We start from the raw sequence: 27388 nt of genomic DNA, 5'->3' as shown, positions 1-27388 counted from the left end.
TTTATGGAGATGCAGATTTCATTTTCCAACAGGACTTGGCACCTGCACACAGTGCCAAAGCTACCAGTACCTGGTTTAAGGACCATGGTATCCCTGTTCTTGATTTGCCAGCAAACTTGCCTGACCTTTAACCCCATAGAGAATCTATGTGCTATTTTGAAGAGGAAGATGTGATACACCAGAGCCAACAATTCAGAAGAGCTGAAGGCCACTATCAGAGCAACCTGGGCTCTCATAACACCTGAGCAGTGCCACAGACTGATCGACTCCATGCCACGCCGCACTGCTGCAGTAATCCAGGCAAAAGGAGCCCAACTAAGTATTGAATGCTGTACATGCTCATACTTTTCATGCTCATACTTTTCAGTTGGCCAACATTTCTAAAAATCCTTTTTTTGTATTGGTCTTAATATTCTAATTTTCTGAGATACTGAATTTGGGGTTTTAATTAGTTGTCGGTTATAATCATCAAAATTAAAAGAAAAAACATTTGAAATATATCACTGTGTGTAATGAATGCATATAATATACAAGTTTTACTTTGTAATGGAATTACTGAAATAAATCAACTTTTTCATGATATTCTAATTTTATGACCAGCACCCATAGGTGACAAATTCTGACATCTCAATCCTGGTTTATGTCTACTGGGCATATTTTTCATAAAAGATGCTGTGGATCAAGCTAACTTTGCATCCTCCATCTTCTGCACGGATACCGGCGGAGCAAGGACTTCCAGAACATGAGTACAGTACATTGGTACAAGCAGCACAGAGCTCCTACAGCGTTTTAAATAAACACATTATTTTCAATCAAATGGCTATAACTTGTGCAATTCATGGCTAATGTAATCCCCTTCACTCAGCAAGCATCAAGAAGCATATGGTTTTTAGGTATGCCATTGGTAGAATTTCCAATATTTTCTTCTGTCTTTAACCTGATAGAATTTGAGAATAAACAGAGGATAAATGGACGCAATCATCTCTTAAGGGATTACACTTATCGTTATACTCATAATAACCAACACTACAAATGCCAAAAAAGCCTTTATTGAAATACACAAAAAAGTTGTACAAGAAGATTGCAGGAAACTAATACATTCGTGTATTTTTGAAATAATTTACGGGTTCATACTGCATCTGAGGCAGGAATGTATTTCTCCAGTCACAAAGGTAACAGGTATATGAACATCATGTAATGGCAGCCCATAAAGGTTCTGAAGCCCACTCACACAATTAACACTTTATCAGCAGAAATTATAGCAACCCAACCACTTCCACACTACCTGAAAGGATGAGACTTTGGCATTAGAACTGTCAGAGAACTTATTGCCAAGAAAGACTGACAGCTGCTCTACCCACCTTTCTTCAGAAGGCCAAAAGAACCAAAAACACCTGGAGCTCACATTTCTTCTCACAGACAACCGAAAACGATAAGAGGATCAAGGAGAGTCTACAAATGCTGCATCTGCCCATGTTCAGTGAGTATGAAGGTCTGACACCAGACGGCCCACGACGGCAGCCGATTGGTTTTGATTACTTTAGATTGTAAAGACTGCTTACTGTAATTACTTTATATAGAGTGTAAGAGCACTACCAGTCTAAATCTGAGCCAGAAAAACACAGCAGTGAGTTGTGTAGCTGTTTAAGGGAGAACAAGAACAAAAAGTATAAAATTCAACACAAGTAGTCGATATAAAAAGGACAAAATATAGTGATAAAAAGGTCAATTTTGATATGTTTATGGACATGACACATTTTTGTATCATGTGTTCACACATGATTGTGTTAGATTGTATTTGAACTTGTACACAGTCACTTTGCTCGAGCTAACACTGGTCTCTGTAACATCCTCAGGCAGGGCACACTGCAAAATTCAACCGTACTGTAGACACACTCGGGTGATCTGTGAGAAGGTTACAGCTGCATGTTTGCAGTTCACCCAACTCTGGTATCCATCAGCTTGGGGAGAAACATTAGTAGCCACTTCATTTCTTGCCAAGTAATGAGCACCTAGCAGGTGGAGGCCCTGTCACTCAGGATCTATGGCTAACAATTTTTACTTGCAAATGCTGTTGTACCAGAAATAAAAGCTACTACGTGGTTTTCAGAGTGAGTATATCATAGTAGTGCAAATACTGTTTCAGAGAAATATTGAATATCTGTAAAGAGACCAAAACTGCATGATTATATACTTAGTATCAATAAGATCTGAGTACTTCAAGACCCTCCATTCCAAGCCTTTTCCCTTTAGTTCCCACAACCAAGTAAAAAAGAAAGCCTAACATTAAAAGTAAGCCCCTCTGCTAAATGCAACAGCCATTCCAGGTCCGAGGAACCAACGAAGAGCTTAATGAAGCAGGTGGAGAGCTGAGGCGGCTGGAAGAGCAGCTGAACACTTACCAAACTGAGATACCACATTGATATGGAGCAGGAGACCTGACAGCCCAGAAAGACCTTGACCTTACAGGTAAGGGTGCTCTTCACTCATTTACAAAAGCACTTACAAAAATAAATATGTACAAGATAAGTTGGTGGGGGGGCTGAGGCAAGGACATGGCCCTGGGCTTTCAGTAAAATTTTTTTCTTCCAGTCCTGATCTCTTTAGACTGTCCAGAGTTCGATGAAAAGCTGTTCAGAAAATAAGGATGTCAATGGTTTATCAGTGTGCTGCTGCTGCGACAAACTGCAGTCAGATCAGCCAGTGCCAAGGATCAGATCACTTTGTAGGTCAGGTAGTCACGGAGCGGAGTGGGAATAGCCAGGGCCTCCACCTGCTGGGTGGTCATCACTCGACGGAGAGCCATCCGGCACATGTGTTGCAGACTGGCAATGCTACGAGGACACTCCCAGAAGTGCACACTCCCATCACGAGTCCTAAAATGTACAAATGATGACAAGTTAAAAGAAGAAAACACAAACTCTGAGCTACAACTTCAAAGAGTGATGAACGCAGCCTGCGAGTGGCGCCGGGAAGCTGAGAAAAACATAACAGGGTTGCTTTGGCTTCGATATCAGAAGGCAAGATGTGCAAAGGTGTAATTTCAAATGTGTGTCATGAGGCCATCTTTAACATATTCCAGTATCTTACCCAGTAGCAAGGACACTTCCTTGGGCAGAGAAGGCACAGCAGAGGCCATTAGAGAGAGGCGCAATGGCCAGAGGAGCCCTTTCTTCAATGCTCCAGAAGCGAACCAGCCTGTGCATTGAGAAAAGAAAAGAACTGTCACAACCCAAACTGCAGCCAAAAAGCTCGACTGCCTGTGCATACATTATGGATATGTGTGTTCATGTCAACTAATTGTTGCTATTGTCACTCATCAGTACCAGATGTATTTATTTAATCTAATTGTTAACTTTAACTGCTGTAAATTGTTGTGTCGTAAATGTTATGCAATCATCTGCCAGTAGGTGGAGCTGCAGCCCGGACATTATTACAGAAAACGCCAAAAAAAAAAAAAAAAAAAAAACTCAATATAGGCCCGATCTTATCCTTAGGCCTTGTTGGCTGGCCTGGGAACACCAATGTACCACACTTTTCAGTCAGGATTTATTATTAGTTTGTCGGATGTTAATTTGTCATTTTTAATAATATGTGAACATCTATTGTAGTAACATGTTTATTTTTTTTAAGTATTTTAAGTTGAGATATTTGCCTCAGCCTCTTCCATCTTCCCATTTTTTTCCACAACATTTCTATTCACTCAACCAGAACAGTTAGTCTAGTCAATTAAACGTTTCCCGAAAAGCTTCAAACCTTCAGCGGGAGGGTTGCATTTGCCACCATTTTGTTGAGCTTCCTCTCAACATATTTTCTCCCAGCAAATCAGTGCTTAGCCAGCCAGCAGTCACTGATAGCCACCTTGTGACAGTCATGTGACCCGTGACAGGCCAAACAGACTCTGAAACCTCCTACACACTCGTGACTTCTTGGAAGTTTAAAGAACAAATAGCAGCAGTCAAGCTCTTCTGCTTTGCTTTTCACATATCAGTCATGAATACACATCTAAAATAGCTGTAGCATACAAATATACTCAAGAAGCACACACATGAGTTTGTCACGGCTCACTTTAGTTTTACACATTCTAAAGCAGCAAATGGAGCATTTGCTTCTCTGCTGCTGAAACTGGTCAATGCTGATACATGTAAGCTGGAACAGAGGATTCTCTTGGTATTCTACACCATCATGTGCTTCATACCTTCTCTGTCATTCATTGAAGAACAACTCTTTAAAAGGGATCTTAGTTTTTAAATGTTTTTTCTCTGGGGTTGGTCTTTTATTTTTGTATTTAATTTTTTTGGACACTGTATAAAATTACATGAACTGGGAACTTTCCCTCCCTTACCGGTCATCGGTAACACTGGCGATGTGTCGTCCATCAGGGCAGAAGCTCACAGAGCGAACCCAGCGATCATTTGCTCCTCCAGCAAAAATGGGTGAAGGAGGGGGGAAGAGGTGGCTGGAGAAAAACAAAAGCAGGATTTTACAGAGCAGCAGTAATATAACTTTTCTGGGTTCAAAATGTAAAACTCATTACTTGGAAACAAAAGTTAGATTACTTCAAAAATTTCACAATAGCCAGGTTTTCTTCAGGTTGAAGAGAAAAAAAAAAAATCATCTTTTGCCTACATAATCTTTTTAGGTAGAAGATGTCAGAAAAATTAATATTACAGTACAATATATAACAGAACATGATGCACGCAGTGACAAAAGGGATTATATTTTAGCCTAGCTTTTAGCCTTTATTGTGTTAGGACAGTGGAGAGAAGATCAGGGATGACACACAGTAAATGGACTGGATAGATTCAAACTCCGGTCTCTGCATAAGCTGTTGATTTCAACTGAGGATACAGTCAGGCATTTGTACTACCCCCCTCAATCCCATCAACACGCCTTCTGTACAGGAAGCAGAGTCTGGGGACAAGGGGGACAACTTGCACATCATTGGAGGTGGAGGGGTCACCGAGGTAGTTAAACTCCTTGGTGCCAGGGCCCCTGAAGGCTCTGGATGTTGTCTTGGTGGACTCGCCTCTGCAATGTTGTGTGTAGCTCTACGGCAGTGCCACTGGACTGGCAGACTGGAGTAGTGGTTTCCATCTTCAAGAAGGGGGACCATTGTCATGGGCCACTTAGTCACTGTACAACAGCAGTGAAAGCTTGGTCCGCATTGCTGGCAATAAGCTGGATTTTTTTCCAGTGGGTGTTGGACTTCGCCAGGGCTGCCCTCAGTCACTGATTCTTTTCATAGAGAAGCGATTTTCACGGCTGTGAATTAGGTTGGGCTCTAAGGCTGAACTTGCTGCTTTGTATCAGTTCATATCACAGATAAGAGGACGCAAAGTGCGTACTTGTCATCTTGTGCTAAATCGCTGTCTGTGTTTCCCTCTGTGCTGCACACAGATGCTGCAGTAGTTTGGTTTGGACCATAAAATGTGTTCACAGCACAAGAAAGGAGAGCGTGTTCTCCCACATTTGTGCGCTTAGGCTTCCGTGTCCAGACGAGGACCCGCCCACGTTCATAGGTAAAGGATTAGTTCACAAAACGCAGTGGAAATGCAGGGCCGATTTTAAGTGTTTCGCAGGTTCATTGAAACCGGCACGAGCACCGGCAGCTTGGCGGTGGAAAAGTAGTATTAGAGGCACTAAGGCTCCATTTACACGAGAATGGTATCGTTTTTTCCATTTTCAAAAAGTAGTTATAACTGCTAGATGCTGAAAAGTTGGCAGTGTGCATATAGAAGTTGCAACCATAATGCGTATGTGCCAGCATCTTCTATTTTCAAAAAGTAGCGTTTTAGCCGTTTACACGGAGACGGCTAAAACGCTACTTAACTTTCGAAAACTGCTCCACTCTTGAACCAGTTTTCAAATTGTACTGTTTTCATGGACTCGAAACGTCACTGTCATGTAAACATCAGGCCATAATGCATCAAAACTTCATCGTTTTCACCTGAAAATGTTCTCATGTAAACGGGGCCTGAGTGGCCTCAGACTTAGCACCTCTAAGTGGTTAAGAGGTGCTAAGGAAAAGTCCATTCTTTCCAGTGCTCAGCCAGAAAAGGGTGGAGTGCCCACTCCAGCTCAGGGAGGAGTTGCTGGAAGAGTTTAAGTATCTTGGGGTCTCGTTCACGAGTGAGGGGAGGGGAGAGGAGAGCGGGAGATTGACAGACTGATTGGGGCTGCAGTGATGTGGATGCTGCACCGGTTCATCGTGGTAAAGGAAAAAGCTGAGCGTAAAAGCCAAGCTGTTGATTTCCTGGTTGAACTACGTCCCTACCTGCATCTATGGTCACAAGCTTTGAGTAATCACCGAAAGGACAAGATCACAGATACAAGTGGTGGAAATGAAGGGTGGCTGGCTTCTCCCTTACAGGTTAGGGTGAGGATTGCAGTCATTCAAGAGAGGCTCAGAGTAGAGCTGCTACTTCTCCACATCGAAAGGAGTCACCTGAGGTGGTCACGTCCTGGGTGAGGTGTTCAGGGCATGTCCTACCAGGAGGAGGCCCCAGGAGGAGCTGGCTGGGGACAAGGTGGTCTGGGTTTCTCTGCTTTGGCTGTTGCCCCACAACCGAGCCCCGGAGAAGTGGAAGAAAATGGATGGATGGACGATTACTACTACTACTATCGTGGAAAGGGATTTCAAGAAAATGAGTTCTGCTCATTTTAGTTTATTTTGACCAATCTGACTGTGCAGTTATGAATTATAAGGCCTTCCAGAGCAGTACAAACCCTTTGTCACAAGCAGTACACCAGATGTCCTTCCTGACACAACCCCAAAGGGGATTTATGCTTTTACCTGGAACTGAACCAGCAACCTTTCACTTGTCAAGCAAATGTGTAAACCACTACACTATGGGACGTCTGTCCATTGTGTTGTTTATATTTTCCTTACCCCAGTTCCAGGAGGACTGTGGCCTTGTGATGGTCCCAGACAATCACCCGGGTGTCATAAGAGGCGGTAGCTAACAGTGCACCATCTGGTGAAAACTCACAAGACACCACATCATGGTGATGTCCCTCCAACTTTCGGATCATCGTGAACTTATCCATGTTCCATAGGAATACCTGCAATAAAGACAGACCCGTTATAGCCCATGGAATGATTTAGACTGTATTAGTTTAGATGTGCTATCTTAAACTAAACATTTCTAGATGCACAAAAAGCATTTAGAAATTAAATTAAGCAACATGAATTAAATCAGAATTAAACAGTTATGCTCAAGTTATGCTCAGTGTCACTGTAATGCTTTATAACCTTAAACCAGGCCAAAAAAAGCAAAAAATTAAAAAATTAAAAAGCATATGCTACACAAGCAGCAAAGCTAGTTAAATGAACACTTTACCTACAATGACAGTTATATAAAATGTTTGATATTTTTTACTGTAACTGTAAAGCTACTTCATCAGAATTTATATTCATACATCTTTTAAAACATCAGTAAATGAACTAAATAAATACTATTTTTAACAAAAGAAGTCTACACAACAAAAGAGAAAATAAAACAAGTAGTAACTTAAGGTAACATAAAGTTACTCCACTGGTTTCCCCTTTCAGAGATTTAGTTCACTGTGTTTACAATAGGCTCGCATCTCCGGCAGAAGCCTACGAAGAGAGACTGCAAGAGAAAAGAATATTTTATGGCCAAAGGATTGATACCTCTGGCAGAGTATACATATACACGCATGCGCGCACACACACACGCACACGCGCACACACACACACACACACACACACACACACACACACACACACACACACACACAGAAAAGTGAACCATCTGTATAACCCTCTTTGCTTTTTAACATCAGCCATGGTCAGAAAGTTTAGTAAAAATGTCTTTTCTTCGTGGCAATAAATCACAGAACTCTGCAAACTTTTGGGTCCTGCCACTTTGTAAGAAACTAAGTAAAATGGTAGCTTGTTAAAACATAAATTAATGGTCTATATAATTACTGCATACAGTTTAATGGTTCTGTTTCTTGGTCATGTTTCATCTTTCTGAAAGACCTAGTTTTCCTTTTTTTGTTTTCCAAAAAAAAAAAAAAAAAAAAAAAAAAAAAAAGGTAAAAACACAATGATGACAGAAAGTTACAGTCAAACGTTTGGACACAAAGTGTGTCCAAACGTTTGACTGGTACTGTGTGTGTGTGTGTGTATATATAAAAATAAATATATTTAAAAAAAAAACAAAAAACAAAAACAGCATAAAGTATTGCTGCTCCCCTTTATAGATTTTTTTCTTGGCAGGGGGAGGAAGGGGTGTTTAACCACCAGGTACACGACAGTGTTAAACTAAAATAAAATAAATAGAGGAACTGCGACAGTAGACAGACACGGAGCAGCACCTACGTACAGAATGACCTTGCGGGTCAGGATGCCAGGCTGCCCCTGGCCAGGCCGCCTCTGGCCAGGCCTTTGGGCATTGCGCACTGTGCGTCCATGGTTTACACCGGCTGCTCAAAATGTCAGCGCAGCGCTCCTTTCAAAACCAATCACACACTGAGCTCTACCACCACCTGTGACAAGGAGAGCAAGACACACACTGTAGGGACAGAAAACCTAACAAAACTACCACCACGTTTGAGAGTAATCTAGGTGTGAGACACTATGGATAAGGTTAACCAGTGCCGGCCAGTCCCTGGAGCTACTATCCGGCAGCACGTCTGACTTAAAGGCTGTCAAATTAGTGTTTGTCAATTAAGACATTAAAATTAAATAAATAAATAAAAAAAAAAAAAAGCACAACTTGTCCTTCTACGCTAATATTTTTTGAAAATCAAAGAGTATTTTTTTTTAATTTATTGTTTTCCTTCAACATTCCTCTGTAGTAAAGAGGTTTGTGTTTTGTCTCCCCGACTTCAGTTTCCCACATTAGCGTCAGCTATGTAACAATCATGAAAACACTTGCCTGCTCTGCATGCATACTTAACAAAAATCCCCTTTTCACAGCACACAAAAGCCAAACAGAGTCTAGATGCAAGAACTTGACTGATGACACCGAGCACAATTTATTTTAAAAGGTAAAGTTTGGTCGGGCAGAAGGGGAGTTTTCTAATTTGAGGTTTGACTGAGCATAACTGGTCACAAGCGAATGCACAAAGATTAGCTAGCACACTCATGAAAAGAGGTACAAAGGAACTTGTTTACGTACCGATTTGCCTGCACCGACTGAGCACAGGATGGAAGAGTCAGGGGAGAAGGCGCTGCAGTACACCCAGTTCTGATGCCCCCGCAAAACCTTCACCATGTTACCTGTTACAGTAAAGTCAGTGAACAAGTGTGTGAGGATTGATGGGTCTAGCTTGAACAAAATGCATCTATGGTGTGAATTTAAACGTCCTAGGGGAGATCGTCCGAGTTATCTTGTTCATAACATTTTTAGAAAACTTGACATCTGACCTTGACCTTTAGGTCGAATTTGAATCAAATATCAAGGTCGCCGAGCTTCAAACTCTCCCGAGATTTTTAGCAGATGCATCTATGGTGTGATTTTGAGCATCCTGGGTCGCGTCATTCTTGACTTGAGGCCAATGTTTAAGTGTTTGTGGAACAGATGCAGCCGCCACACGGCTACGACAATAGGACGCCTTTTTTCTTTGAAACAGCAAAGCTAAAAATCACAGCTTTCCTTCAGAAACAGCTCATCTACTTGCCATCATCTTTGAGATCCCATACACGAAGGGTCTTATCTCTGGACGCAGACACCAGCATCAGACTGCCATCAGGAGCAAAAGTTAAGTCTCGCACTACATCTGTATGGTCCATCAGATTCAGCAACAGTTTTCCTGCAACAAACAACCCAAATCACAGAAAGTGGATTAATGGAAAGGTTTCTGTTCACAGGCAACAACACTGTTTCAGCTCTAAAGCCTCTAGCTGTGTATGTTTCAGGGGCAAAAAACCCTGAAGATGAAACAAATATTTTTTTACCAAGCAATAAAACATTGGATTTTATTTGACAAATGAAATTAAATAAAAAGTACACTTGTGTTTAGACACAATGATACCTGACAAGACCGGCATAAGCAAGCCCATAAGTTGTTAACGTGAGGATCCTTTGAAGTTTTTACCTCTAGCAATTTGGTGGGATTGGGATCATGCAGAGACTTTTTGTTTTTTTTACTTTTTAAACTTAAAACTCAAAATCCTATAGATGCCAGACTTTGTCCAGACTGCTGATGCATAATTACCAAAGGAGAGCTGCAGAACATCAGCTGCATCTCCAGCTCTAATCTGGTGGCACATTTGTAGGAAATGCTGGGATTTAAGGATGAGCTGTGTGTTCAGAGAATTTAGGTTTTTTCTTCTTAATTTATAAATTGAATTCTAAAAAGGTTAGACTGCGAAATGTAAATAAAACAAAACGCAATGATTTACAAATCTCATAAACCCATATTTTATTCACAATAGAACATAGAAAATATATCAAATGCTTAAAACAAAAAAAAGGTATCATTTTAAGAAAAAAAAAAAAAAGTCATTTTGAATTTGTTGGCAGCAATGCATCTCAAAGTTTGGCAACAAAAGACAGAAACGTTAAGTGGGTTATAAAAGAAACAGTTGGAGGAACATTTTGCAACTAGTTAGGTTAATTGGGAACAGGTCAGTAACATCACTGAGTATTGGGGGAAAAAGAAAGAAAAAAAAAAAAAAAAAAAAAGCATCTCAGAGAAGCAGAATTTCTCAGAAATAAAGATGGGCAGAGATTGGCCAATATGCAAAAAAAAACTACATCTACAAATTGTGGAACAATTTCAGAATACTGTCCCTGAATGTACAACCAAAGTCTCTGAATATCTCATCATTTGCAGTACATAATAACAAAACTTTCAGAGAATCTATGTGAATATGAAACATACGGAAAACTGTTCTGGGGTCAGCCAAACTGAAATCTGAAATTCTTTCTGGAGAACATGGGCACTGCGTACTCCGGACTAAAGACCATCTGACTCGTTATCAGTGATCAATTCAAAAGCCTGCATCTCTGATGGTACGGGGGTGCACCAGTGCCTATGTAACTGGCAACCTGAATATCTGGAACGGCACCATCAAAAACATGTTTTAAAGCTGCATATGCCCCCATCAAGATATCTTTTTCAAGGAATCCTTGCATAGTTCATCAAGAGAATTGAGTAAATTGATTAAAACAGCATGGCTTCAGAGTAGATGAGCTCAGGTGATGAACTGACCTGCCTGTAGAGACCTTTTACCAAATTAAAACATTTAGCACGTCATGAAATGGTAAATGAACTAGATCTTACACGGCGCTTTTCTACTCGAGCACTCGAAGCACTTTGAAACAGAAAGTATAAAAAAAAAGACCGAGGACTGCGGAGAGGTTAGAATTAGAGGTTAGAAGTCCAGCAACTGGTGTCCTCAATTTCCAGATAGTTATGGACTGTTAAAAGGAGATGGATGCTACACAGTGGTAAACATGACCCTATCCCAAATTTATTGAAATGTGTTGTTGCCATCAAATTCAAAATGACCTTTTTTTTTGTTTGTTAGTTTGTTTTTTTTAAATAGTACATCTTCTCAGTTTAAAAATGTAATGTTTTTGATGTTCTATTGTGAACAAAATAAAATGGGTTTATGAGATATGCAAATCATCGCATTTGGTTTTAATTTACATTTTTCAAAGCAACCCAACTTTTGCAAAACAGGGTTTGTAACGTAAGGTTCAATTATCTAAGAGAATTATCAAAGTGTGACGCTGATGACTTCTAATTAATGATGATGTGTCCTCACCAGTGTAAACATCCCAGATCTTGATGCGACCATTGTTGAGGCCCGTTGCCAGGAGCAGCTGGTCCTGGCCAAACTTGAAGCGATGCCACTCGATGTTAACACAGCGGCTCTGCTTTTCTGGTACCGAGGACCCGAAGGCCAAGCCCCAGACAATATCCCCGCAGTCTATGGTGTGTTCAGGAGGCTGGCCTGCCGCTGGGACTACCTGGCATTCGTTGCTGTTCCGACGAGCCAAGTGCCTAGGGCTCGAAGCATTGGTGCTTTCTTCTCCATGGCCCACTGAACTACACCAACAGAGAATGGAGAAAGACAGGAAGTCAATTATAAAACATGGTCAAAGAAAGAAAAAGGAAAAAAAACAAACACAATTTTAAAGCATGTAGCTTAATTCTGGTAGACATTCCCAACCCAAATTCAGATACAGCACATTGCTCTGAGTTTTTCTGTAGTCTGAGAAAATGAACTGAAGCCATTTCACATCCTGCAGTTAGAAAGCCCTGCTATGATAGCGACTGTAAAAATGTTACGAGCACAGTTTGCTGGCTTTGCAATTGATGATGCAACAGCTGTGATCAGCTGATGAACTCTTACTTAAAAATGTTGTGATTTAATGACTATTGTTAATACATTTTTGCTGGAATATGTATTATATCTTTACTAACCCAGGAGTGACTAAAAGTATTTGGATTAAAGTTTAAGTCGAGGCTTCCAAATTTGGGCAAAATAGTTTTCTATTATTGAAGGGTCTTTATCTTATACTAATAATAATAATAATAATAATAATAATAATAATAATAATAATAATAATAATAATAATAATAATTTTATAAAAAAAAACCTTGAGGCGACTGTTTGTTTTGATTTGGTGCTAATATAGCAACCCTAGCCCATCATTCACTACATCATTCATAGTTAGAACTTGCAGTCCATGATGCTGTAAAACATGGTACAGAGGAATCACTGTCACATACTTTTTAACTCTACTGTTAATGGAACAAAATGCCTCCTTCCCTGTATGCAGATTTAGCTGCATTTTGTCACACATATGGTATGTAATATCAGCTATTGAGGGAAGTACAAGAAAGAAACGCGTGTGCACTGCTGAGAAAAAATGAACATGTTTTAATTGCATATCGATCTCTGTGTAGAAATGTGACTAAAAGCCTGAAACGCCAAAACCTGCTCTGTAAAAGGGAAGACGCGATGCATCCTTGTATGTGTCGGGATTCTCCTCTGCTCTCCCTCTGATGCTCCATTAAATTCAGTTCCACTCTGTTTCAGTAAAATGCCAATATTACTGTGGTGCAGGAATACATGGGGCTCTGTGCTAAACACTGAGTAAAAACTGAGTAAAGAGCAACACAACAGAGCCAAAGTTTTGGCACCGTGCTCACAGCTTTCAGCCATCCACCCCTGACAATAACACACTCATTCTGGTAACAACTCCACCAGTCATTCTAAATAAACAAGCATTGATAGCAGCATCCATCACACATATCGGACACAAAAAACAGACTCAGCACAGATCAACTCTGACTGCAATGTGTTGGCAATCTGTCCACATTTATAAATTAGCAATTATTTGCAAACCTTTGCCAGACAGACTGCAGTCTGTCCAAGTCCAACTGAGATCGTTTGGAAACAGGTTGCCTCCCAACAAGTGACCTGTGCAACCACCTTGCAATTGAAAGTGGTTGCCCAGAGGTTGAGGGTGCTGCACACTCAAACTCTGGGCGATCGACCACTTGCAATTGGTCCCTGACAGCAAAAATAATCCAGTGCAATCACACCAACCACTGGTTTTTCCTGGTCGCATAGAGGTTGCCGTCCTATATTTCCTCTAGTGTGAGGCCCAACCACCCACAGTCTGATGTCTGGGAACAAAAGGCACTTGTTTCTAAAGATAATTTCAACATGTGGCTCAGAGTCACAAGGCCTTAGTAAGTGGAAAAAGAGCCTGTTAAGCAGAGAATGCACTGATAATTCAAGCCACGTGTTCTTGGCACTGACAAACACATCTGATCATTCAGCTTGAATTTGGCAGAGATTGAGTCAATGGGCTAGAAAGCATTCAGATTTGTCAAAAACCAGCAGTTCACATGACTGAACATTATATGTACACACTTGATATCACACAGCATCAAACCAAATTGAATCTTGGCCGCTTTTATGACATTTAGGGCTACTTTTCTGCAATACTTTAGCTCAAACAGCACAGTATGAACTTGATAATCCATTTTTAGTTTAAAACATGCTGGGAGAACATTTCCCTGCTGCTTATGTTTTCTCCTTCTCCTAAACTCCAGAAATGGTTCAATGTGGAAAAATATGCACAGATAAAAATATGCTTTATCAAAGTGTAGGTAATCATGAAAACATTCTGCTCTCTGCCCTGCAACACAGACTATAAAATGTAAGACTAATGACTTTCAGTTGAGCTTCCTGTTAAGCTCAAGAATTTACACATTTACACAATAGCAGTAATTTGTTACTGAACTGTAGAGGAGTGTAACTGGTTTTACAAAGTTAAGTGCACTTAGTCTGTATGAATGTCAAAATTAAATCAACTCCAAACAGCCCCAACAATGGGAAATGCTCTGTTGTATGAGTTAGCAGATAACATGAAAAGTGAACTGTACACCAATAAAAAAAACAAAACAAAAAAATAAATAAATATATAAAAACCTTAATGTCTCATCTTGTCCATTAAATTGAAGTTTTCATAATGGAAAAAATAAAAACTACTGAACAACAAAAACATGTGTACACCATTAGCCTAAAACACTGGCACTCATATTGACGTAGTCATGCTAGCTACATAAAAATAGTGTTGGGTGCTTTAAGAAAAACTTACAAGTTGTTCAGGCATTTCGTCCAAGGAACAAGCCTGACAATGCGATGCCCCTGAGACCAAGCGAAGTAGGAACCATTGGGTGCAAAGGCTACTGTCCAAGCCTCGCGCCCAGACTTCTGGTCAAAGGGTGCAGCAGGCACCAAGAGTTCACCAATGAACTTTGCCTTACCTGGAAAAAAACAAAACAAAACAACAGCAGCACTGTTATGTCAGCTATAACAGACTGAATGTGTGTGCTTATCCAGCCCAACCCACAGGAACACCAAATTAAAACTTTATACTAAGTTCACAAACTTCAGCAGTGCACAGAGGGCTTGTCACTGGTGTAGTTATCTGATTGGCTAACTGTAGGAACCATACAACTTGCACAAAAACAGTGGGTGGAGAACTTAGCATTATGCAAGTTAAATTCCCGCAGCTCTAACAAGCTAAATGTTGATAAATAACCTAATGCTGGTAGAAAAGCAGTCGTAGTAAACACCCACAGATCCACTATGTACACCCCCCACCCACCCTCCCCGGTCAATTTCTACAGGAGAGCAAAATCTACTTGGCAAAGTAACCTTTGGTTAGCATAAGTCTCAAATTCCGGAAACATACCGACAGTTTCACAACTGCAGTCTTTAACTCACAAACTGCACAAAACAGAATCTGTGCAGACACAGAAGTCTGTACATATCAGGGTTACTGATATATATGTCAAAACACTTTTGCAACAACTAAAAATAAACCAAAGAAAAATGTGTCGAGGAGTAAGTAGATGACAAACTGACGACTTCTATCAGACAGTAATGAAGATTGCCTTTTCAGGTGCAGGAGTGCGAAAATGTGTGTATTAAACCCTAAAAGGCCCGCATGGGGCTGACATTTATAAATTCTGAAATTAAGACAAAATAAGACCTTAAGTACTTAACTACAGTTATAATAAATAGGTGATATAGTTCATATGCTATAAATACGAGTTCAGTTCATTAGCCACGCAATGTTGCCGTGCAGGCACGCACGTACACCCGAGGCGAAGCAAGGCTATGGTTCTCCTGTTGTGTGGGGGAGCCAGGGTCTGTCAGCACACTACCGAGACGGAAACGCTTTATTAACTACTGACGAAAGAAAAGGGCTTTATAGTGAAATATATATATATATATATATATATCAAAGGGACCAGCAGCACCGTGCTGATAACAGCAGGACTACACTGGTTTATAAACCCAAGACACCGAGTTTAACTGAGACGGAGCATTCAGTTTAACAGCAACCGCAGTATGAAGTGAGCTAAATCGCGGCGCCAGCTGTAATCCTTTCTGTGCACACGGACAAATAATCGACGTATCTCAACTTAATTTTAGTTTTGTGCATTTTTAAAAATTAAAGTCTTGCAATTTGACATTAGAAAAACAGCACTAAGACTGAACTGCGCAGAAACGGTTCGGCGTCCTCACCTGCCGTCACATAAACAATACGTGGAGCGTTTTTTTTTTTTTTGTTTTTTTTTTACTTACCTATATCATTTTCGTTCACACAGTCTGGGAAGCTTGCCATCTAAATAAAAGCACAGACCTAAGAGAAAGTCGGACACGCACTATTAAACAAATATATTTAACAAAAACCCACTGCTGTTTGCAGAACGGTGACTTTTTGGTTTAAAATGCGTGCTAAAGTCCCTTAAATCCCTCCGCCAAGCTTCGAGTCTGGGGCGGAAAATACAGTCTTCGTTTGCCGTCTCCAAACGTCTTTCGACTTTACGCCCTCGGCAGCAGACTTTTTTAAATCTATAACTACAGTGCTGGTGTCTTAACGCGTTTTCGGATTAAAAACTATCTGACTCGCTAAGCTCTAGATTTCTTGCTATTCGTGAAAAAAAATGGCTGCCAACTGAATGATACAAGCGCTGAATAACCCCATGGGAGGGCTTCCATTTTACGTCAGCACAGTTGCCATGGCAATTAACCCCTCCCTCTTCCGTTTTTAACGCGTTCTATTTTTTCCTTCCACGTCTCATTCACAAAATGGCGCATTACGGCCACGAGTTGATGCATAAGGCTGACTTTCCTGAACACTTCTACGTGTTATTTTTATTGGAAATGCGACACTAACTCTGTCGTTACTTACCACTCAGTTTACTGCTATATCTTAAAAATTAAAATATTTTGGAATAAGTTCATTTTCGCAATTTAATTCTGAAAGGTAGAGTCAAATATTTCAAGCCTTTTATTGTTTTAATTTTGATGCTTCTAGCTAATAGCTCATGAAAATCCAAAAATTAATCAGCCAAAAATTAATTTACAATATGGAAATGGCCTACTTCTGAAAAGTAGGCACTCAATACTTGAAGCGCCTTACTTCAACCACTAAGAGAAGGTGGCATGAAGGTGATCAGCTTGTGGCATTGCTGAAATGTTGCCAATGCCAATCGAGCTGCAAGGTACAGGACTCTGAGCACAAGTCCCACTAAAGGACATTAGGAGCTCATGCCTCCCTTGTGGAGTCTGTTTCTGACAGTTTCTTCAGAAACATGAACGTTGTAGCCTGCTGCAGGTCATTTTGAAGGTATCTGGCAGTGCTCCTTCTGTTCCTTCGTGCACAAAGGTACTGATGCTGGGTTGATGCCTTTTTAATGGCCCTGTTCAACTCTTCACTTGTGAATATTTTTTACTCAGTGACTAAAATGACAAATGTTTAAAAGTAAACCCCAGTAAATTAATTAATAAACAGTGGATCAGCCAAATAATAAACAATTAAATAATACATTAGACAGAGAGCGACAGATAGTGCCAGATCAACTTCTTGGCCTTTGGGTGATATGTTTATCTTATTTATGACCTTCTCGGTTTTGGCCTGTCTTATCCTCAAAGGTTTTATCAAAACATGAATATCTGTGTCTGAGGAGGGAAGGGTGTGTGTAGGTCATCGGACTCTGTTGCAAAGGGAAATAAAACTGCAAAGTCGTGATTAGGAATATGTGAGAGGGGAAGTGTGTGTGTGTCTTTTATGGAGCTTTTATTGCTGATTGGAGAAGCTTGTGCCATGATGCCGGAACCAACCACTGGATGAACCAGTCCGAGAAGGCCAAGTCTAAACCACGACTCTCTCCAACTGTTTTTGAGTTGATAGCACTTGTAGTATAAAATTGTTATGTTTAGAGCAGTACTCTTCTGGGGAGGGAGCACAGGCAGCTGGCTGGGAAAGCCTGTCTCCCTCAACAAGATTTGCCCTCATGTACATGTGATATCTTCTGATTCTTTAATAGATTAAATGCCATAATTTTTTAATTAAAGTGTTTCAGGTGTCTTCCTTCACAAACAAATCACACGACCTGTCAACAGCCCATCTCCTGATGTCTCCTTCATACTCCTGAGACTACTATTGCATATATACGCAGTACCAGTCAAAAGTTTGGACACACTCACCCATTCAATTTTTGACTGCTTCTGTGTATATTTTTGATTAACTATTGCAGCTGATTTTGGGTGGAAGACGCGGATACATGGCAGTCAATTACAGGGCCAACAAAGACAGGAAACCATTCATGCTCACATTCATGCATACAGCCAACTTAGAATCACCAATTAACCTTTGGCTTGTGCTAGTTATAGACTTAGTTTAGTATTTTCTAATTTACAAGGAACTTTTACATGAATTTTACAGTAGATTAAGTAAAAATATTGAGAAGGCAGAAAATAATAATACAAAACACGTTTGCAAAATCTACATTTAAAGTAAAACACACACTGATCAAGCATAACGTTATGACCACTGACAGGTGAAGAGAATAAAACTGTTTATCTCTTCACCATGGCCCCTGTTAGTCGGTTTTATTATATTAGGGAACAAGTGAATATTTTGTCCTTGATGTGTTAGAGCAGGGGTAGGGAACTCCAGGCCTCGAGAGCCGGTGTCCTGCAGGTTTTAGATGTGTCCCTGATCCAGCACACCTGAATCACATATAGAAGTCATTAGCAGGACTCTGGAGAACTTGACTGCAGACTGAGGAGGTAATTCGGTCATTTGAGTCAGGTGTGCTGGATCAGGGACACATCTAAAACCTGCAGGACACCGGCTCTCGAGGCCTGGAGTTCCCTACCCCTGTGTTAGAGCCAGGAAAAATGGGCAAGAAAAGGATCTGAGCAAATTTGACAAGGGCCAAATTGTGATGGCTAGACGACTGGGCCAGAACATCTATCAAAAGTAGTCCAAGAAAGGAACAGTGATGAATCAGCAACAGGATCATGGCCGGCCAAGACTCACTGATGCACGTGGGGAGCAATGACTGGCTCGTACAATCTGATCCAACAGACGAGCTACTGTAGCTCAAACTGCAGAAAAAGTTAAAATGATATTTTATTAGGAGTAAGGGGGGCATTGAGACAGAAAACAGTATTGCTAATACAGCATAAGTCACAACATAAATCACAGCACCTCTGTGTCACAGATAAGGATGAAAGAATGTTACCACAAAAGAGGTGCTGTATATCATAATGAATAAGGCCTACAGGCCACATCCTAAAAGGTTTATATTTGCTTTATTATAACATAACAAGAAGACAAAATGTGTATATATAAAAGCAAAGCCAAACAAAAAACAAAAATGAAAAACAAACAAAAAAAAAAGGAGAAAAGATTATGGTGGTGGTGGGGGGGTCCGTCAAACATCAATTGGGGAGCAGAGACTGAAGAGAGTGGAAGAATGCCAAGAAGGGGCACCATACGTTACAGAATTGATTAAAGTTGCCTTTCAATGTATATCTAATCCTCTCCAATTTTAGAAGAGACACAGTGTCATTAAGCCACTGACCGCTGGAGGGCGCTTTGGTTCATTTCCAGTGAAAAAGAAGACGGCGTCTTGCCAGTAAAGAGGTAAACGCTAAAATGTCTAATTGATTAGAAGTGAACCGATTGTGATCAACTGGGAGCCCAAATATGTCACCATGGGGGGAGGGTATGATAGTCACTGAAAGTATTTTTGACATGATTTCAAAATAGCTCTGCCAAAAACAGGTGAGTAACAGACAGGAGTAAAACATATGAGTTAAATTGCAGGAAGGGACATGACATTTATCACAATTGTCAGAAATGCTGGAATAGAGTTGTGACAGCCGAGTTTTAGAGAAGTGGACTCTGAACAGGACTTTAAACTGTATAAATGAGAGCCGAGCGCAGACTGAACTTGCATGAAGTTTTTGAGAGCATTATCCCACCAGTCATCTTCCAAATTTAAGCCCAGTTCAAGTTCCCAAGCTGCCTTAACTTTAGAAATTGGTGAGGGATCAAAAGACAGAATTTCATTATAAACTTTGGAGATGTATGACTTTTGAAGAGGGTCACGGCTCAGAAACTCCTCCCACTGCAGGCTCGGTGGTTTGGAGGGAAAAACTGGAAATAAAACTTTGGCACAGTGTCTAATCTGAAAGTACCAAAAAAATGGAGAAGGAGGAAGATGGAATTGTAATGAAAGATCTGTGAAGCTACGAAAAATACCATCCTTGTAAAAGTCCCATGCCAAAAAAGGTTTGATCTGTAAGTGCAGGTTGAAATAACCGATTCTTCAATAAAGGAGCTAGCATAGATGCTGAGTTAAATTTAAAGTGCCTCCTAAATTGGTACCAAACTTTCAATACAGAGCGAACTACTTGATTATTTGTAAAGCCAGAAGGATTGAATGGAATGGAGGAGGTGAGCAAAGCATTTAGAGAGGATGGGGAACAAGACTGTGCTTCTAACTTACACCAGGGGAGATCCATAGATCTAAACCAAAATGAAATTTTGTGGATATGTGCTGCCCAATAGTACAATAAGAAGTGACAATCTGCCACTGAACTTACATCTTTGAAGTATGGATTTGGGGATCCTGGGTGGCTTACTGCGCCATAGGTAGTGAGATCAATTGTTTTGAAAAAAATGCTTTGGTCCAGTTTAATTTTAGACATTAAAGGCAGGAAATTAGCTGAGAAAAGAGAACTTAGTGGTCTGGTTACACTGATCCCTAAATACTTAAAGCCAGAGGGGCTCAATTTAAAAGGGATATCAGAATGTGAAAGCTTTAATGCTGCAGCATTGATAGGGTAGCATTCACTTTTGGCAATGTTTACTCTATAGCCTGAGAATGAGCCAAATCTCTGAAAAGCAGATAAAATTCATGATATGGAGAAAGCAGGATCTGAAACATACAGCAATAAATCATCAGCATAAAGCAATAACTTGAATTCTGTGCTGAATTGGGAAATTCCAGTAAAAGTGGAGGAGGACCTCAGAAAAACTGACAGGGGCTCTATAGCCAATGCAAACAATAAGGGGGATAATGGGCACCCCTGTCTAGCACCACGGGAAGGCCTAAAAAAAACTGGATTGAACGCCATTGGTAGAAACGCTGGCATAAGGAGATGTATCCATGAGATGAATACATTTCCCAGTCCAAACTTCCTACTAAATAGTCCCAGTAAATAAATAGTCCCATTTGACCCTGTTGAATGCTTTCTCAGCATAGACAGAAATCACCACTTCAGGTATTCCAGCAGTGGTTTTAGAGTAGATAATGTTCAGGAGTGTATGGATATTGAAGAATATGCTGGTTCTGATACAAAAGGTGACAGAATATGCAGTGCATTGCAGTTTGTTGTGTATGGGTCTGCATAACTGCAGACCTGTCAGGGTGCTCATGCTGACTCCTGTCGACTGCTGAAAGCACCAACAATGTGAGCATCAATGTGTGTATGTTGCTTACCTGGGGAACATCTGACAACTGGATACACTATGGGAAGAAGGCAAGCCAGCAGGGGCAGTGCAATGCTTTGGTAATGTTCTGCTGGGAACCATGGGTCCTGCCATCCGCGTGGATGTTTCTTTAGACACACAGCACCTGCCTAAGCACTGCTGGAGACCATGTACACCCTTTAACGGAAATGTTATTCCCTGGTGGCTGTGGCCTCTTTCAGCAGGATAAAGTGCCCTGCCACAAAACAAAACATTTTCAGGAATGGTTTGTGGAGTACGAGTTTGAGGTGTTGACATGGCCTCCAAATTCCCCAGATCTCAATTCAATCGCACATCTCTGGGATGTGCTGGATAAACAGTCAAAATTGAATAAGGAGGACAGAAGGGGCTTAGGGTGGTGATGAAGAACTCAGCATACACTAATATAACCTTTGCAAAGATGGAAAAACTTCATCAGCTCCACTAAAGACGATGACTAAAAGGCACGTGACAGCTGTTTTAGAGACAGTGAGAGAAAAAAATACTTTGAAGCTGCTTCTGAGCATCAGTGATGTGAATGAATGGAAAGATGAATGCCACAAAAACAGAGGGGTCTTTGCAGAAACTGGTAAGACTTGAAATCAATCTTTCAGGACAGCAATGAGCTAAAGTATACTGCCAAGACAAAAATGTTGCTTTATAGAAAAACCTTTATTGGTTATGTTAATGTATTTACAAATACGGTTTACAGACAAATCAGGGTAGGAAAAAATTTAAACAACAATCACAAACAGAGGGAGAAAAAACCTCTAATCTCTGCCTTCTTCAAACACCACTGAGCCAAACAAAATTGCTTAACCGGTTTTCCCACATGAATTTCAGAGAGGAGAATCAGGTTGGGATATTTTCTATAGTTGTCCTCTCACACACGAAGTATACATCAGTAAATAATATTTCACCATGCTGGAGAGACTCTAGCAATGACTGCACTGGACTGTTACCTGCAATATATGTCCAATGGCACAATCCACATCACATGGACTTTGTACCTGGGAGCTGGCAGGCTCAAGACAGGCCCACCTCTGCTACTGTAGGTGAGGTCTAAAAAGCTAAAGGCTGCAGTGCATGTGTGAAAACAGTGTTACAAATGAAACTGAAATCAAACAATTGGTAATATTTTCTTGTTTGGCATTTCAGTGACTGAAAACACAGACACAGCACATGGATCATGAAAGTGTTTAAAAGAGGATGTATGTTCTGCTTGGTCTATAGTGTACATTCTTACAGAAGGAGCAGAGTCATAAGCTCATATGCACTGTAAACAACTCACCAATAACAAAGAAATTCACTTCTTTTTGGACCATCTTACATCACTGATGTGGTTAAACTACATGTGGGTACGTAAAGACAAAATCTCAGCTCTTAGTCTACAACTTAGTATAGTCCAGGAAATACTTATAAAAACTTTCCTTCAATCTGCCTTATTTTAATAGAATGCTAATGCAGCAATTATATATATTTCAATAATTAAAAAAATTAACCCTATGTTTGATCAGAAAAAATAACTTACCATCCAAATAACAAAACTCTGGAAACTGAAGTACAGAACACAGAATTCCTTGTTTTGGAAGAACTAACCATTGAGTGTAGCAGTACAAACATTATAGGGGGAAAAAAAAGTGTGCGAGGAATCAGAGAAGCTTCAAACTGCTGAATGGCTGCTTCATAATGTTTAATACTTAAAAATGATACATCTCTGGTCTATTGCAAACTGGACGTCCTAATGTTCCTTTAAGCTTAGTGAAATTAAGTGGTACGGATTGATTGTGCTTCTAATGCGTGCCAAAATATCTAAATCGGAGAGAATAATTGTGTTGGACTTCCCTGAGAAGAGAACACATCAAAGTATCCTAAAAGAACAACCAACCAGACAGACCGGCGTTGCTCTCAACTGCCCTGGAAGTCTGCACATTAAGGTACATTTCACCAGACAACAGGGATATGAGCGTATATGGAGATACAGAAGCTCTGGAATTAAAGCTATGGGTCATTCCATATCAAATCAACACCGTCTCCGCTGACTTCAGATGGAATGACCCCTATTTTTAGGAAATGGATGAAAAGTCAGACTAAAACCAAACACCAACCACCCATTCACACTCCTGTGACTTATATGGACTGCCTTCTGTTTCTTTAGAATACATTACCTTGATATAAAAATTAATGAATTAATTAAAATTTCAGGTTTAAATGGCCATTTTACTGCATATAATAATAATACAGTTACTGCTGTTTCAATGTGTACTTTTTGAATGTAAAACTCCAAAAAGTAGATTAAAGTTATCATGTATTGATTTGTTTAGGTCTTAAAGTTCAATGCTCAAACAAGACAGTGTGGCCTGCACTTCAAAGTATTCTACATGAGAAATAAGACAATGCATACAGTAAAACTCTAATATTTCACCAAATTCTGATCTGAGATTTGTCCCTTGAATAAACACAGCATACTTCCCAGCATCAATACTTTAAACTGCTGACTTTACTACCAAGACTTCTTCTCTTCAAGCACCAGTGCAGTGTTTGGCATGTTTCTGCCCATTATTAAAGCTGCTCTCATTTTTCTTGTTTTTTGCCCCGGTGCAAAAAACCCCCCAAATCTCAACATATATATATCAACCTGTTCATCTAGCACCAGCAACACAAAATTCCTGGGTCCAAAGATAGTCACTGATATCACGGGTTCTATGAGAGGACTACCACAGATTCGGTGTGCTGTGATATTCTTCCTATGGACACATCCGTTTCCAAAAGGTAAAATGTGCTGAAACCATTTCTGCCTTCTGCACCTGGAACAATGTTAGCAGAAAAGAGGTAACAAAACTAGCATTAATTTTAAAGTCCAGTTTGTATCTAACTAATTAATCTAAGTCCAATTTGACGTCTAAGCTTTCTGTAAGTCACCATCAATTCATGAGATTGTTTTTTTAATCTGGCACTTTAGAGGCAGAGTGCTGCACAACTTTTACCATCTAATCAGTAGTCCTTTGACAAATTCAAATTTCATTCATTCAAACATTGCTCATTGCTAAGCAATCCTGTAGACCATGTGAGCATTTTCATTCACCAGAACAGACAATATTCAAAATTAAGCACAAATCCAGAAAAGTTTAATTTGTAAAGTTTCAAATCAGGCAGTTTTCTTGCCTTTACTTATACAGTTAGGTTCCTAAGTATGAGATTTTAAATCAAACAATTTAAGGGGATTAACAAAATTATTGCTGTTAATTTTTACTGTTTGGAATTACAACCATTTTGATACAATCCCCCATTTTCAGATTTTTAATAATTGGATGATTTTTTTTTTTTTTTGTATCCAATGACTACCTGAAATCTAGAACCTTCAATGTTGTGATTCCTCCCTTAATATGCTCAACCAGGACTTTACTGCAGCTTCAATTTGTGGGTCTTTTGCCTTCAGTCTTGTCTTCAGTAACTAAAAAACATGCTCCATTGGGTTCAGAACAGGTGACTGGGTTGGCCATTTCTCTGCTTTGAGAAACTCTTGGGTTCCATTTGAAGTATGCTTTGGGTCAGTTTTGGAGCATTCGGATGAATCTGAGCAGAGTGTAGACCTGTACGTATTAGAATTCATCCTGCTACTTCATTAAACACTTGTGGCCCGGTTCCACACACGCCCATGCCACAACATTGCCTCCATAATGTTTGACAGTTACTATGGTACGTTTTGGGCTTACTTTTCTCTTCCCATCATTCTGGTAAGACTTCATCTTGGTTTCATCTGTCCAAAGAATTTTTCCAGAACTCAACAGGCTCCTTTAGAGGTTTTCCCTGTTCACCAATGGTTTGGACCTCGCTGTAAACCTGTATTTACATTTATGAAGGCATCTCTTGATTGTAGACCCTGATAATCATGTGTAACTCTCAACTTGGCTGGTATGTTGTGTTTCTCTTGACCAAGGAAAGAATTCTACAATCATCCATTTTAGTTGTCTGCTGTGGCCAGTGATCTCAGCCAGTGGATTCCTGCTTTTTAAGAATGTTAGATCTTAGATATGGTCCCTCCTAAAGTTTTGGCTCTCTCTCTGATAGGTTTAGGTTTTCCACCTAATTATGGACTCCTTCACTCGCATTAAAAGCTCTGTGAACCTCATTTTGAGGGCTCAAGCAAAAAGATATCAAATACAAGTTCAACACTTGGAATCATATCTAGAGCTTTTATCTGATTACTGTGCCATGCAATAATAAGGGAACAGGCCTCATCTGGTCCTGAAACTGGTTGCCAATTTGAGCCTCTGAAAATGGCAAATTGCTGAACAGTTAATGCAACACTTCTGTTAAACCCTTTTGTTAAATTAAAGCTGTCTACACTTAAGTTACACATTGTTTGCTTGATTTCTTTTGTTCTTCCCAGCATTACACTTCCACAGTAGTTTCATAGCTACACAGATAAATAAAAACAGAAAGTTTTGATGTGCATTTTTTCATTTTGTTCACCCATCACATTTCACATCCCCCCCAGTTTGTTGGAAATCAAACTCTATCATTGTTCATAGCACCATCATTTACAAATATGTTGTCCTTCAGTTAAGGAGATGACAAAGACAAAAATATGATTTGCTGAAAGATATGGCAAAGCAGTCCAAGTGATATTTCTTATTTCTGTAATAGCTCTCAAAAATGTCTTTGGGATTATTGCAAGAGTTCTGGAAACTTGGCACCTGATTAGAAACTGATTCCTCTGTAACTTACCAACAACAGGCCTCACGCCACCAAAACAAACAAACAAACCAAAAAAAAAGAACCCCCAAAAACCCAAGATGGCAGCAACCAACGCCAAACTCAACCTGTGAACCTTATGGAGCTTAATAAGAATGCTGATGTTGTCTCTGGCTTGACAGCTTGTAGTCTGTCACCATAGGTTAATGTTGGAACAGCACAGTACCTTTAGTACTAAAACAATAAACAATCCACTGAAAATAAAAAGAAATGTTTCACCTTGCCAATCAAAGAAAACTACTAAACTGCTCCATACCCTGCAGTCCCCTGCTTTGCCAGAACACCACCCTTTAAAAGACAGCCTCATGGTTATTTTGGCCATGGAGCCATTTTGACATTTAGGCAGCTACAGATGGCCACAATATTTGGACACAGAAGAAATTCAGTTACATAACTCCTGACAATCAAAAAAAGCTCAATTTTACAATCTGCTTGAGAAAACAAGGTTTAAAAAAACAAAACAAAAAAAAACATGGTTTTCTATATATAAAGATGCATGTACACACTTTGGATTTGAAATGCCTAGCCTGAGGGATCCACATACAGTCTGTTACTGTACAGGACTGGAAAAGTATCAAGGGTTCATATGGAAAGATCATCACTACACTAGTGTTCCTGTCAGCATATTAAAAGGAAGCCATCAACAAATACCGTAAGAACTAATGTGTTTTCCTTTATATTTAAAATGATATATCAACAAAATGTTATAATACAGAGATTATGCATTTACAAATTGTGAGGCCAGGGCTGGGTACAGTCCGATTCCTCTCTCCAAGTGTGGGTGCGGGTCTCTTAAAATCAGCTGATTCGGATAAAGGTAAATTGAGTAAGTGGGAACAGGAGCTGCAAAACCATCGCCCATGGGTCACGCTGTAGTCACCTTGGTCACCGATATGGAGCAGCACGGGAGGATCTGAAAAACAGAGAGCTGGATGATTATTATTTTATCCAATATAAAACAACAAGGTTTTGTCTATGCATTATTTAAAAGCTTTTAAAAGTCTAAGTGCTGAGAACTACAGAAAGTGATCAGGTGCTTTACACTTCCTTCAGCTACTCCCTTTAGTAGTCGCCACAGCAGATCACCCTGTCCCTAAGCACCCTCCTCTGTCACACTAACCCTCTGCATATCCTCCTTCACTACATCCATAAACCTTCTCTGTTGTCTTCATCATTTTCTCCTGCCTGGCAGCTCCATATTCAACATCCTTTGTCCAATATATCCAGTATCCCTCCTCTGCACATGTCCAAACCATCTCAGCCTAACTTTGTCTCCAAATTTCTCAAATTGAGCTGTTTCT

General features: G+C 40.1%; 2 protein-coding genes across 7 annotated transcripts in view; both read right to left on the bottom strand.

Annotated features, from left to right (window-relative positions):
* Positions 1 to 1033: 1033 nt before the first annotated feature.
* On the bottom strand, positions 1034 to 16494 carry wsb1 (WD repeat and SOCS box containing 1). Its single transcript, XM_030743716.1, has 9 exons — positions 16103 to 16494; positions 14604 to 14772; positions 11750 to 12033; positions 9655 to 9786; positions 9153 to 9253; positions 6893 to 7065; positions 4346 to 4459; positions 3091 to 3198; positions 1034 to 2876 (listed from the first exon to the last, which is right to left on the bottom strand). Exons 1-9 carry the CDS (start codon positions 16140 to 16142, stop codon positions 2714 to 2716), a joined length of 1284 nt encoding a protein of 427 aa, XP_030599576.1. The 5' UTR covers positions 16143 to 16494; the 3' UTR covers positions 1034 to 2713.
* A 5488-nt stretch (positions 16495 to 21982) lies between these two features.
* cuedc1b (CUE domain containing 1b) overlaps positions 21983 to 27388 on the bottom strand; it is a 40807-nt gene continuing 35401 nt past the window's right edge. For all 6 annotated transcript variants that reach the window (XM_030743873.1, XM_030743876.1, XM_030743875.1 and 3 more), the window contains one exon: positions 21983 to 27000. In XM_030743873.1, the coding sequence (XP_030599733.1) occupies position 27000 (1 nt within the window). In that variant the 3' untranslated portion in view covers positions 21983 to 26999. The remainder of the gene's footprint in view (positions 27001 to 27388) is intronic.

Source organism: Archocentrus centrarchus, chromosome 13 (assembly GCF_007364275.1).
Source record: "Archocentrus centrarchus isolate MPI-CPG fArcCen1 chromosome 13, fArcCen1, whole genome shotgun sequence".
Lineage (NCBI taxonomy): Eukaryota > Metazoa > Chordata > Actinopteri > Cichliformes > Cichlidae > Archocentrus > Archocentrus centrarchus.
The sequence above is the reverse complement of the archived record's forward strand: the minus strand, read 5'-3'. Positions and strand labels throughout refer to the sequence as shown.